General features: G+C 66.2%; 1 protein-coding gene across 1 annotated transcript; it reads right to left on the reverse strand.

Moving 5' to 3' along the window:
* Positions 1 to 7,297: 7,297 nt before the first annotated feature.
* LOC101635119 lies at positions 7,298 to 10,686 on the reverse strand. Its single transcript, XM_004693557.2, has 4 exons — positions 10,585 to 10,686; positions 8,731 to 8,898; positions 8,205 to 8,336; positions 7,298 to 7,540 (listed from the first exon to the last, which is right to left on the reverse strand). Exons 1-4 carry the CDS (start codon positions 10,661 to 10,663, stop codon positions 7,404 to 7,406), a joined length of 516 nt encoding a protein of 171 aa, XP_004693614.1. The 5' UTR covers positions 10,664 to 10,686; the 3' UTR covers positions 7,298 to 7,403.
* Positions 10,687 to 11,296: the final 610 nt, after the last annotated feature.

Here is an 11,296-nt window from a genome sequence, read left to right on the forward strand (position 1 = left end):
GCCTGCCCGGGGCCGAGGGCCTCCCGGCCGGCCTGGGGCCCTTCCTGTGCATGCCGGAGGCCGCGTCCCGCTTGTGGTCGCCTGTCCCCAATCTGGGCAGAGTTGCTCAACCAGCCAGGCTTTCCTGTTCCCCTTTCCCAAGAGGGGCAGCCGGTGCAGCATGCGGCGGGCCGGGCCCCCGCGCTGCAGACACCCCCAGAGCTGTTTCCAAGTCTCTGATTGTTTCCACCACCTCTCCGACCCCCACACCGGTTGCTAAACAGTTTATGAAGAAACCCCTTTTTTTGCTTTTTTAGTTTGGGGAAGGAGTCCAGAGCTGTCTGTTGGTGAAGGGGGCCAGCCGGTACACCCCACACCCACACCCCGCGGAGGCAGCTCCCCTCCCCCGTCCTGAGAGCTGTGCCCGTGGGCCACCGTGACAGAGACAGCTGTGCGCAGCCAGGGCGGGGAGGGCCGGCCCACCCCTCCGGGCAGCCCCACCAGCAGGCCCACGGAGACCCCGAGGGGTGGAGGAGGAAACCACCGCAGGTCAGGGAGGAGACGGCTGGCCAGGTCGGCCAGCGCTTGCCTGCTCACCCCCGCGGGCTACCGTTCGGCCCGCCCGCTGCCTCGGGACCAGCCGGAGGCCACAGGTAAAGGAGGCCTCGGGGCCTTCGTGGGAGTGAAGCAGCCCCCCTCACCCCCCGCCGTGCCCTCTTTTAATAAGTGACGGGGTGGGGGTGGAGAAGACGCCCAGAAAGACCACGTCAAAGTGGAGAGGCTATGCCACTTCTGGGGGAAGGGGGGCCTGACGCCTGGCACGGGGCCAGACTGACTGTCCTCTCCTTCACGCACTCAGGCGCTTGGAGGGTTCCGCGCCAGCTTCAGAGAAACCCCAGCCGCACTGGCCAGCCCTCCACAGAGCAAGTGCTGCGAGGACGCCGGTGGCCGCTGGCCTCTGCTCTGGCGGAGCCGAGCTGCCCCGGCTCCGGAGGCGCTGGGGTCACCGCGCAGGGCGCGGCCCTCCCCTCTGAGCCTCTGGCGGGCAGCGCAGAGGGGCAGGACGCCACTCCAAAGGCCCCACGTCCACTCCCTGAGCTGCACAGGGGTCAGGGGTCTCTGGCCACCAGCCGCCCACCCGCCCCGCCCAAGCAGGACAGGGCCTCTGTGTGGGCCCAGAGGGCGCAGCGTGTGGAGACTTGCATAAAGCTGGCGGAGTGCACAGCAGGTGGGCAGCGTGCCCGCCACCCGCGAGCCTGTGGGCGCATACGGGCCTCCCTGCGGCCGTGCGCTCGGGGCTCCCACGGCTGGTGGGGGCACCCAGGGCGGAGCCAGCGTGGCGCCTGCTTCGGGCCCTGACAAAGCGCCCCGCAGAGGGGAGGCGCCGTGAGCTCTCCGGCTCCTCCTCAGGTGCGCTCCACACGCCCTGTTCCGGCAGGTGCTGGGCTGGGCGGTGCGAGAGGGCCGTCTTGTGCCAGCACAGGCGCTTCCCTGGCTCGTGTGCTGACACTCTGCTCTTCTCCCTGCCCCAAGGTGGTCCTGAGACCCTCCGCCCGGCTCACAGCTGCTTCCAGATTGACCACAGAAACCAGCCCCCGGGCGGCCGCGCCCCGACTCATTTCTCTGCCCTCCTGACAGATGCTCTGGTGGGTCCTGGTTTCCTCCCATTTTAAGCATGTGCCCCAGTTCTGCCCGATGTGGTCACACCCGCTACCCCGACTCAGTGGTCTAGACACGTGTGAGCTCTCAGGCCAGGCCCAGAGACCGGGGAGCCGGGCAGGAGCGGGGCACCACGCCTGGCTTGGCCCCCCCAGCTCGTCCCCTGGAAGATTTACCGGGTACAGGACCAGCGGCGCTAAGCATATGCCCACGTGAGTTTCGGTCTGGAGTTCCAAGGTCCTAAAAGCCCCACGAACGCTCCCCTGAGCCCACGAGCTCGGGTGTGCCAATGTCTACGTGACTGTACGTACTCCTGGAGGGACGAGTCTCAGCTTTCAGTAGATTCTTGAAGAGAGCAGCGACTTCAGAAATCTCCACACCCGTATGTTTCCGTCAGATGCTTTGTCATGAAGGCTATATAGCGCCTTGAGCAAAGACAGGGGAAAGGGAGCCCGCTGCTCATCCAAGCGGAAGGCCTCGGGTCGCCTGGGCTCCGGTAAGCCGGGTCCAGGGGCGCAGGTCCGGCCCGGTGCCCCGAGGCTCTGACTCCTCCTCAGAGGGTCTGCCCCACCCTGTGGCCAGGCTCACAGCCGCCTGCTCCCAGCAGCAGAAGGGGGTCTTCGCCCCATCTCTCAGCAGAGGTCCTGCAACGAGGGGATCAGGCGGTCATGTGCCCATCCAGGAACAAATCCCCAGCACGGAGGACATGGACGCTTGGTGGGCTCCGGCGGGCTCAGGCCCACAACCAGCCTGGCCTGGGACTGATGACACCCCCACTTCCCCCAGAAACAGCCCCAGCTCTGGGGATAGGCTCCAGCCCCGGAGCAGGTCACCGTCTGCAGAGCCTCGGCCACCCCGCCCTGACCTCGGCTGTGGCCCGGCACTGCGACCTGGAGCCTCCCCAGCCTCCTGCTTTCCACCAGGCCCCCAGGGACGTGTGAGGAAGCGACAGCCTGAGGGCTGGGAAGGGCCTATGGGGAACCCGGGACGCTGCGTGGCAGGGGACCCCCGGCAGGTTCCCCATCGAAGGGGAAACCCCAAAAGGGCCCCCAGGCCAGGCGCAGCTACAGCGTGTGCAGACACACCTCGACAGCACGGGGCCATGGGGCTGCCGCCAGAGCCCGGACACGCGTGGCTGCCCAGGCCACGCCGCGCCCCCTGGACACCCGCGGTGGCCCCAGGGGCACACTCTGGCATTTGGGCACGGGGTTATCTCGGGCCAACAGATGCCAGTAGAATTCGCAAGAGATCAAGTCAGTCCTCGCTGACCCAGCCAGTCAGGGCTCCTGCCCTCTGCTCCAAGGCCCCACCCGACAGCTGTGCCTGGAACCTCCGGCCACTGTGTGGACTTCGGACGGGGTGTGGGCAGTACTCGAGGACTACTCGGCACACATCTGGAGGAAGCCGCTCCGCCTGGCCCGGCCTGTCTGGAAGGGGGGGCGGCAGCACACAGGGAGGGCACAGACTGCCCGGTGGCGAGGCGGCGTCCGGCAAATATTTACCGAGGGCCTGACCTGCAGTGGGCAGCGGTGTCCAGGAAGCCGGGGCCTCCCAAGCGCAACAGGAGCATGCTGAGCTGGAGGAGACGAGGGCGAGGTGGCGATGGCGGGGGCTGTGACGGCGACGGGACGCGGCAGAGGACGCCGGGGGAGGGTGGTGAAGACGACGGGTGACGGGGACAGGCTGGGGACGGGTGGCAGGGAGACGGAGGGCCGGAGGAGACGGCGAAGGTGGCGAAGTCCAGCTGCGGTCCTCCGCCCGCAAGATGCGCCCGTCTCCCGGGCCTCGGGCCCCGGCCGCGCCTGGCACAGCGCGCCTGCCGCCACCCTGGCCCCCAAGCTGCTTCCGAGGCGAACCCGCTCGGGAGAGCGCAGCGGCCTGCACCAAGCACTGTGCGGCCTGTTTGAGCTCTGAAATCCCTGCGCACTGTGACCCCCGGGGGTATGCGCTCGCTCCCCACACGTGATGTAAAGGGCCGCCTCGAAGCTCCCCCCTGCTCCCGGGGCTCGGAGACGCAGCCACACACCCTCGCCCGCACCTGCCTCGCCTGTCGGGCCTCCCCGCCCGCCGCGCTGTTCCATTTCCCCGTTTCCAGGGCGAGTCCCTGACCGCGTCCCAGGTGGCCGGCGGGCCCAGCCCACAGCCATCCTCAAAGCGGGAGCCACTCGCGGGATTGATGACCAGCACGTTCAGAGTGAACTTTCTTGGGCAGGTGAAATGACTTCTCGCCTGATCCGGTTCCTCCCCGTGAGAGAGGTTTAGCAGGGCCGGAGGTGAGTGGCCGGTCAGGCGGCCCGCCGTGTCCTCCCCCGTGTCGGGACAGGATCTGTGGCCCGGCCGCATGGAGAGGGCTGCTCAGACCAGAGAGGCTTTGCCTCGGAGGCGTGGGGGGCCCATGAGCCTGCACAAGCCGGTGCGTCTTTCTGGGGAGCCCTGACGTGTGACTCGTGGGTGTTTCTCTATTGAAACATGCAGCAGCGGCGTGGAGGAAATGCAAAACCCCCATGCACTGCCGAGGCAAACGCAAGAATTTTAAAGTGTGTGTCACGTGCGTGGCAGGACAACCAGGCTGTTCCCCCAGAACTGAATCGCACCAGCTCTCCGGCCCACTCTCAGTGATGGGGTTTGCTGGCACGTCTGAGGGGGGCTATTCAATAGCGGGGAGCCTTGGCGCCACCTGCTGGGCCTTGGCTGCGGCGCCCGCCCCAGGCGCCCTCGCACAGGTGACGTCCCTGGGAGGAGGTTCCCTTGGCCAAGGGGGGCTCACAGCACAGACCTTCCTGCCCGCCCCGCCCCCCACCTGTCTCAGCAGCTGGGACCCCCCTCGTTAGCAGGTTGCTTGGAGAGGGGTTACCGTTGCCGCCCCAGCCCAGCCTGAGGCATCTAGGGGCCTGTGACCACTGTTGTCTCCCGTGAGGATGCTGCTCAGGACAGTTTCCCAGGCAGCTGGGGGTGACTGCAGTGGCCCGAGCCTGCTTTGATCACCAGGGGCAGGGCCCTCTCTGGCGGCACATTCAGGGCAAAGCGCAGCACTAGCCAACTGGCTGCAGCCCTGCAGCACGAGCCCGCTCCCCGCCAGGGGGTGACCCACAGGGCGCAGAGACCTCTCCTTGAGTCGGCTCACACTGCTCCCTCAGCAGTGTATCTCATCCATCTGCCTGTTCTGCTCCCCATTCTGTCTCTGCTGAGTCCTCTCACGCCCCGCACCTCTGGCCTGTCCCCCAGTCCTGTATGCATAAGTACATCAGTCTTAAAATAAATAATACACAAATGACCGGGAGCAGACTTCACCCCCAGCGACGCATCTGGGGTAAGGCCTGTGCCTCAACACATTTAACAGCTGCCCGCTGCTGGGCTGAGCAACGCCGGACAAGCCCGTCCTCGCCAGGCACCTCCTGGCGCAGCGTCTGGCCTCGGGAGGGCCCCTGCGCTCGCGGTGCCTCCTGGGCCTGGAGACCACCCTTCTGGGCAGCCTGGGGCCCGGTGCCCCGGGGGGCGCAAGGACACGCCTGCGCTTGCCGATTTTTGTCCTGCTCCTGCTAGGACCCGTCGGGACGCCCCACATTGGGCTTCCCAACACACCACAAGCCCTCAGTAGCCGGACTCTTGCCGCCACGGAAGTCAGCAGAACTAGCTAAGCGGCAGCACTAGGGGCCCGGGCTCCGGTGCTGGGCCGAGAGGTGCTGGACACCGAGGTGAGGCAGGGCCCCGCTCTCACACCCGGCGTGGGCTTGAGGGCCGGGCGGCACTTGTGGCCGCCCCGCAGCCATCGGCTTCAGCGTGGGGCCTGTGGCCCCGGGATGAGAACCGCACACTTCCACCCTCACCCTCAGGCCCCAGGTGTCGCTGGGTGGAGTCTGACCTCCACCCCACTTCATGGAGGGAAGAACAAGGGGCCTGGCAGGGGTGGCTCGGGTCCCGGTCAGTTGGAGGGCAGTGGGTGTGAGGTTAACTGGCGGTGGGGTGACCTTTGATTTGGTCCGGCGGGCGGATGGCCGTTGCTGGGGGAAAGCCAACAGATGAGGCGGTCTGAAAAGACCCCGGAGACGGTCATCCCCAGGGTTTGGACACGTTTGCTCAATGAACTGCCGCCGGACAGCCACCGCGCCAGGGGCTGCGCCCGCGCTCTGGCAGGGAGAGCCAGGCGTGGGCAGTGCTGGCTGCTGGCCGGCCGGCCCGTGACCCTGGCGAGACCCTGTCCTGACGCCTGTAAAACGGGAGCACCGCCTCACGGCGAGCGAGGTGAACGACCTGGGGCGGCCAGCCAGGGCCGGCCACGACAGCCGAGGCGTGAGCGCCAGGGGCCAGCAGCATAATGAAGCCCTTCCCGTGACGGTGCACGGGCCAAGGGCTATGGCTCCCACGCACGTCTTCACCCTGTGAACGGTACGTTTCCTTTCGGGGTGAGCACCAGGTCAGCTCCCTGGTGGTGAGTGAAGGGCCAGCCTGCGGAGCTGCGCTGCGGCCGGGGACAGGGCGCAGGGACAGGGAAAGTGCCACAAGGGAACCGCAGAGCCAGCCTGCCAGCGCCAGGCCTGCCGGAGCTGAAAAGCTGTGCCCGAGGCAGCCGGCTGGAGCGCCCTGGCCAGCCTGCACGGCTGTGTCGGCCTGCCCCCTGCTGTCCGGAAGGGAGAGTGCAGCGGCCGCTCCAGCCCAGGGCCCTGCACCAGCTAGCTGAGCCCTCGGGGGACGAGGATAAGCCAAGCATGCCTCCCAGGCCGCCCTGCACAGGGCTCAGCAGCCACGGCGCGCCCGGCCTGGGCCAGGACTCACCAGGAACGTGCTGGGGCTGGTCCCCCTAGCGGGGACAACCACAGCCTGCAGGAAGCCGGGAGGCGGCCCGCGGGTCAACTCTCAGGGGTCACGGGGCAGGCGGGAAGGCCGGAAGGAGCCGCGAAGAGGACAGTGCAGCGCCGAGCAGAGGTGGCTGAGAGAAGAGCAGCAGCAGGGAAGCCGGAAGCTAACAGGAAGCAGCAGAAGTGCACCCCGGCCCCAGGCTTCGGGGCTGGAGGGCCCTGGTGGCAGAGGCTAAGCCAGGCAGCCAAGAGAAACAGTCTGCAGCACCCAGCAGCCGAGCGCAGAGGGGCAGAAGCGGAGTGGGCTGCTCCGACTCGCAGGCGTGGGCGACCTGGCGCTGCTCTCCACAGGGGGAGCTTCTGCAGCACAAGGCTGCGTCCCACCTACTAGACACACCACCTCAGCAGAGGTCCCCACCGCCACTAGACAGCCCGCACCCCTCAACCTCAGTCCCCTGCCCTCTGAGTGCTGTCACATGTGGGCGAGGCTGTCGGGTTCACAAGCCAAGGAAGGGCCGGGCCTGGGTGCGTGTCCCGTACGAAGCTCACTGACGGTCAGACAGGCCAGGCGACCCTGGACCAGGCCCTGGACCTACACTCCACGCAGGAGCCCCCGGGGAAGGAGCTGGGAACGGCATCACCCGATGGTGAGCTGGCGGCTGCAGCCAGGACCACTCGGGACTCCCCGCCCAGCGGGCCAGCGCTGGCATCGAGACCCCATGGGGCACCGAGGCCTCAGAACCCAGAGCTCACTGAGGTCACCCACTCCAGCCAGTGCTGACCAGCTCGAGGGCGGGGCCAGCCCCAGAAGACCAGAGGCCACTGGGAGAAGCCTACGGTTTGGAGAGAGCAGGCCACACGGATGTCACATAAACTGTTTATTTATCAGCGCGGTGCCGTGACGGTTTCCAGTGCTAGGCCGAGCTGCGCGGGGGCGGAGAGGCCGGGGCCCAGGTGTGAGCAGAGGCCTCACTTCTTCCACTCGTTCTTGTCGTAGTCCCACTTGGCAGAGAAACCCTGGACCGGGCTGACCTTCATGTCCAGCATCCTCTTGGTCTGCATGGCCACCCAGTCCTCGTCGAAGGTGTGCGGGACCGGGCCGTACACTGCAGAACACAGCGAAAGAGCGTCGCGAGGCGGCCCTGGCGGGCACGTTGCTTCCGGGCCACACACTGCAGCAGGCCCGCCGGTCACCTGCTGGCCGGCCGCCCCACACCAACCCACGCCCTGGACTTCTGGGCACTGACGCCCCTCTCTATCTCCACCTGTCAAGGCGAGCAAAAAGCCAAAGGCACAAGCAGCGTCTGCACAGGATGGAGACACGGGGGTCTTCAGGCTGGCACAGGGCCCAGGCAAGAGCCAAAGGCCCGGGACGGCTCCTGCCCGCGCCCACGCCAGCCCAGGGCGCCACGCGCAGGGAGCGTGCTACTGGCCGGACAGAGGGGCCAGAAAGACGGCCGAACGAGCAGGCTTCGCAGCGCTGCTGGCAGAAAGGCTCGGGCCGCAGCCCAGGACGGCGGAGCCGTCAAGGCTGCCGAGAGCCCGCAGGCACGGCGCTGGAGCTGTGGCCACACGGGAGTTCGGAGGCCAGCGCAGCCCAAGGGTCTAGCCAGAAGGCTCCAGGTTAGCCCACGCCAGCTTCCCAACGACGCGGGCCTGCCGGCGGCAAGGCCACAGGCCACCCACCCACGGCCCTCCGGCCAGGCTGCGGCCCTCCGTGTGCGAGGCGCCTCCCCCGGCCGCTCCCGCCGCTCGGCCGCCCGCACTCACCGAAGCGCTTCTCCCAGATGAGGATGAGGGCGGTGAAGCCGATGAAGAACATGGCGGCACCCACCACCGTCTTCCACTCGTTGGTGCCCCTGTTCATCTCAGCAAAGCTCTCGTTGAACTTAATGCGATACACTGGAGCAGACGGGAGGGAGGGCCGGCGGCAGGCGCGAGCCGCTCCGCGGCCCCCGACACCCCGCGCCACCCTCACGCCAGGGCACGCCTGGCTCACGGAGCAGGCGCGGGTGAGGCGACGCAGGAGAAGCCCTGCGCTGCCTCCTCCCACACGCCGAGGTCCCGCACGGGAGCGTGCACGGCTCCTCCCCAGCCGCGCTCTGCCCGGGCACCTGCCCACGCAGCAGGGGAAGCCGGCTGCTCCCGCACGCGCCCCACGGTGCTGGGCCACGGAGACGGCCCAGCAGGCAGGGCACAGAAACACAACGCCCCGGCGCCCTCAGACTGGGCCTGAACTCAGCGGCCCAGGCCAGCAGCCACTTCCCGGGGGGCCAGACTCGCCCGTGATACCCACATTCAACCTTCTCGTCCAGGGAGAGGGAGCTCCAGGCAGCCTTCTCCTTCTCTTTCAAGGCCTTCTGGCTGGCAGACAGGTTCTTGACATGGGACACGTCGGGCAGGGGGTAGTCGCGCCGATCCACGTAGCTGGGGAGCGCGTAGTCCTCGCTCTTCACAACACTCCCTAAGACACAGCGAGGGGGTTGGCAACGCGCGAAGACCCAGCGGGGGAGCACGGCAGTGCTTCCAGAAACAGGTGAGGGTCACCCTGGGCTGAGGCGGCCGCTCCGGCGGCAGAGCAGGGCACCCACGCGCGGCAGCAAGCACAGCAGCATAGCTCAGCAGAAGGACAACTCAAACCCGAAGCAGCAAGAGTTCAACGTCCAGAAACACCGCGCGTGAAAACATGGCCCGTGCGGCTGTTCTCCGGCCAGGAGAGTGAGGCCGGGGGTTGGGGGGGACACACACGCCGCGGAGCCGCGCCCTGCTCGGCACCCCACTGCTGCAGCACCTCCACGCTGCTCAGGGAGCAGAGGCTGCCTGCCGGTGCTGCTTCCAGAGGCCATTTCAGAGCCCGTCAGGAAACAGCGCCCCGCTCCGACGGCCGGGCAAGGGGTGCTCGGCAAGTCGCAGGCGGCGCGGCCACTCCGGCTCCCTGCGGCTAGCGGCGATCACCTGGCGTCTGGCTCCACACTCGCGCGCCCACGCAGACTCGCAACTAAACACAAAACTCCTGGCAAATAGCCCCAAGTTATCAGCAGAGAGAAACCAAAGTGGGATTTCTGCTCGGAGCAGAAACTGAAGCCTTAACCTGAGTGCGCCGAGCACCACCCGCCGGGCGCAGGAGGAAGGAGCAGCTCCATCCTCACTAAGCGTTCTCGGCTTACAGCCGCTGGCGTCTGCAGCACGCGCAGCACCTCATGTTCCAGGGCGTCTGGGGCGCAGGAGTCCTACAGGACGGCCCCCTCTGCCAGCTCCACGCCCATGGCTGAAGCCTCCCAGCTCACATGCACGGAGGGAGCAGGCTGCAGCCTGTGCGTAAGCGGCACCGCTCACACCCCTGTGCAGCGGGGGAGCAGAGGCCTAGTGATGTGGCTCCGCCTCATCCCAAAGGGGACGGAGAGGACGGCGGAAACTGGAAACTGCCTCCAGTTTTGAGACCTGACGATTCTATTAAGAGGAGGAAGTACTACAAAGAGTGATCGTACGGAGGTATCACATCTGCCTGAAGAAAAAGGTCTCTACCAATGTAAACTCAGTGTCCAAGTTTCCAGGCACTATCTAAACCAGATGTGCGCTGTGTAGGAAAACGCTGCACACTTGACCGTGGCCGTCACTCAGCAATGGGCCTGTACTAAACCCATGTGGCAGAGTGTGGCGAGAGGCCGGCGCAGGAAGACGGACCCGGGTGTCAGTGCTGGAGCTGGCCCACCCTGGGGACGCACGGGATGTTCTAGAACAAGAACTGGCAGTTGTGATCTCAGGGCGGCCAGAGTTCTTCGGCGCTTTTGGGCCTGGTTCTCCAGCAAATGCGGGCAAAGGGAAAAGAGATTAAGAAAGCAAACACTGCTTTTTATTTTTTTAAAGGGAAGGATTTTGTGGGGGAACGCCAAGGAGGCGGAGCATTAAATCAGGCACGATGGAGACCACCTCTCCAAAGAGTAAAAATCAAACCTGAAAGTGGGAGAGGGAGGAAAAGGGAGGAAACATCAGCATATGCCAAGGCAAAGCCAATGTTGACATAGTCCCCAAGTCTTTTAACCTGGAACCACACCCCATAAAATATTTACATCTCCCCGCAAAGCCTCCTAACGGCAGGATCAAGACGCCAGGATCTGTGCCTGAAAGCAAGCCAGGAAAGCTCACTCACCGTGCGCACGCACACACACCGAGGTGGAGAGGGTGCGGGCCCGCTTGCCCATCAGGCTCAGCACTCTGGAGGCCAACATTCTGAAAGACACAACGGGGCCTCCGGTGAGGCGGGCGGTCACCAACCGGCGGCCCCTCTTCTCCCACCCACTGCGTTCTGGAAGCCAGTGCCCATCTCTTGTCCTCCTTCCCCAGCACGAATGACCCCTTCTTGATGGCCTCTGAAGTCACAAAACCTAGGACGAGGGTTTTCTTGGCAGTCAGCACGTTGTTGTGGTCCCTCCGTTACAAACCAAGCGTGGTAAGATAGGCAGGTTTCCAGCCATCAGGAAGACTTTAAAAATGGGGGGCGGGGGGACAATGAATCAGGAGACTGCAGTCTGCAGCCAATGGGCACCCCAGGGGTGGGGGCAGGATGGAGGGAGGAAACTGCTGTTTGGAAATCCATCTGCGCAGGCCAGGGAGGGAAATCAAGGCCGACTGGTCCCCTTCCAAACCCTGAGGACAGGGGTGACCCACGTGTCACCTGGGCCGGTCCAACGGAGGCCCCCTGCCCTGCCGCCCTTTGCAAAGCGGGCCTGTCGCGGACTGTTGCCAAGATGGGTTCCCAGCGCACTGGGGAAACTGCACCTTCCGCACCCCCTCAGGGCACAAGCTGCAGCGGCAGGGCCGCAGGGCCGGACGCGCCGCCTGCCTCCCGCGCCGGCCGGGCG

This window comes from Condylura cristata, unplaced genomic scaffold (genome assembly GCF_000260355.1).
Source record: "Condylura cristata isolate star-nosed mole 26May11 unplaced genomic scaffold, ConCri1.0 scaffold00039, whole genome shotgun sequence".
Lineage (NCBI taxonomy): Eukaryota > Metazoa > Chordata > Mammalia > Eulipotyphla > Talpidae > Condylura > Condylura cristata.

Bases quoted from the DNA above. Each gene is read 5' to 3' on its own strand.
- LOC101635119 (XM_004693557.2), bottom strand. From the start codon at position 10,663: ATGTTGGCCTCCAGAGTGCTGAGCCTGATGGGCAAGCGGGCCCGCACC. The intron at 8,899-10,584 runs GTGAGTGAGCTT...GCTGTGTCTTAG, and splicing joins GGTGTGTGTGCGTGCGCACG to GGAGTGTTGTGAAGAGCGAG. The intron at 8,337-8,730 runs GTGGGTATCACG...CGTCTGCTCCAG, and splicing joins CCTGGACGAGAAGGTTGAAT to TGTATCGCATTAAGTTCAAC.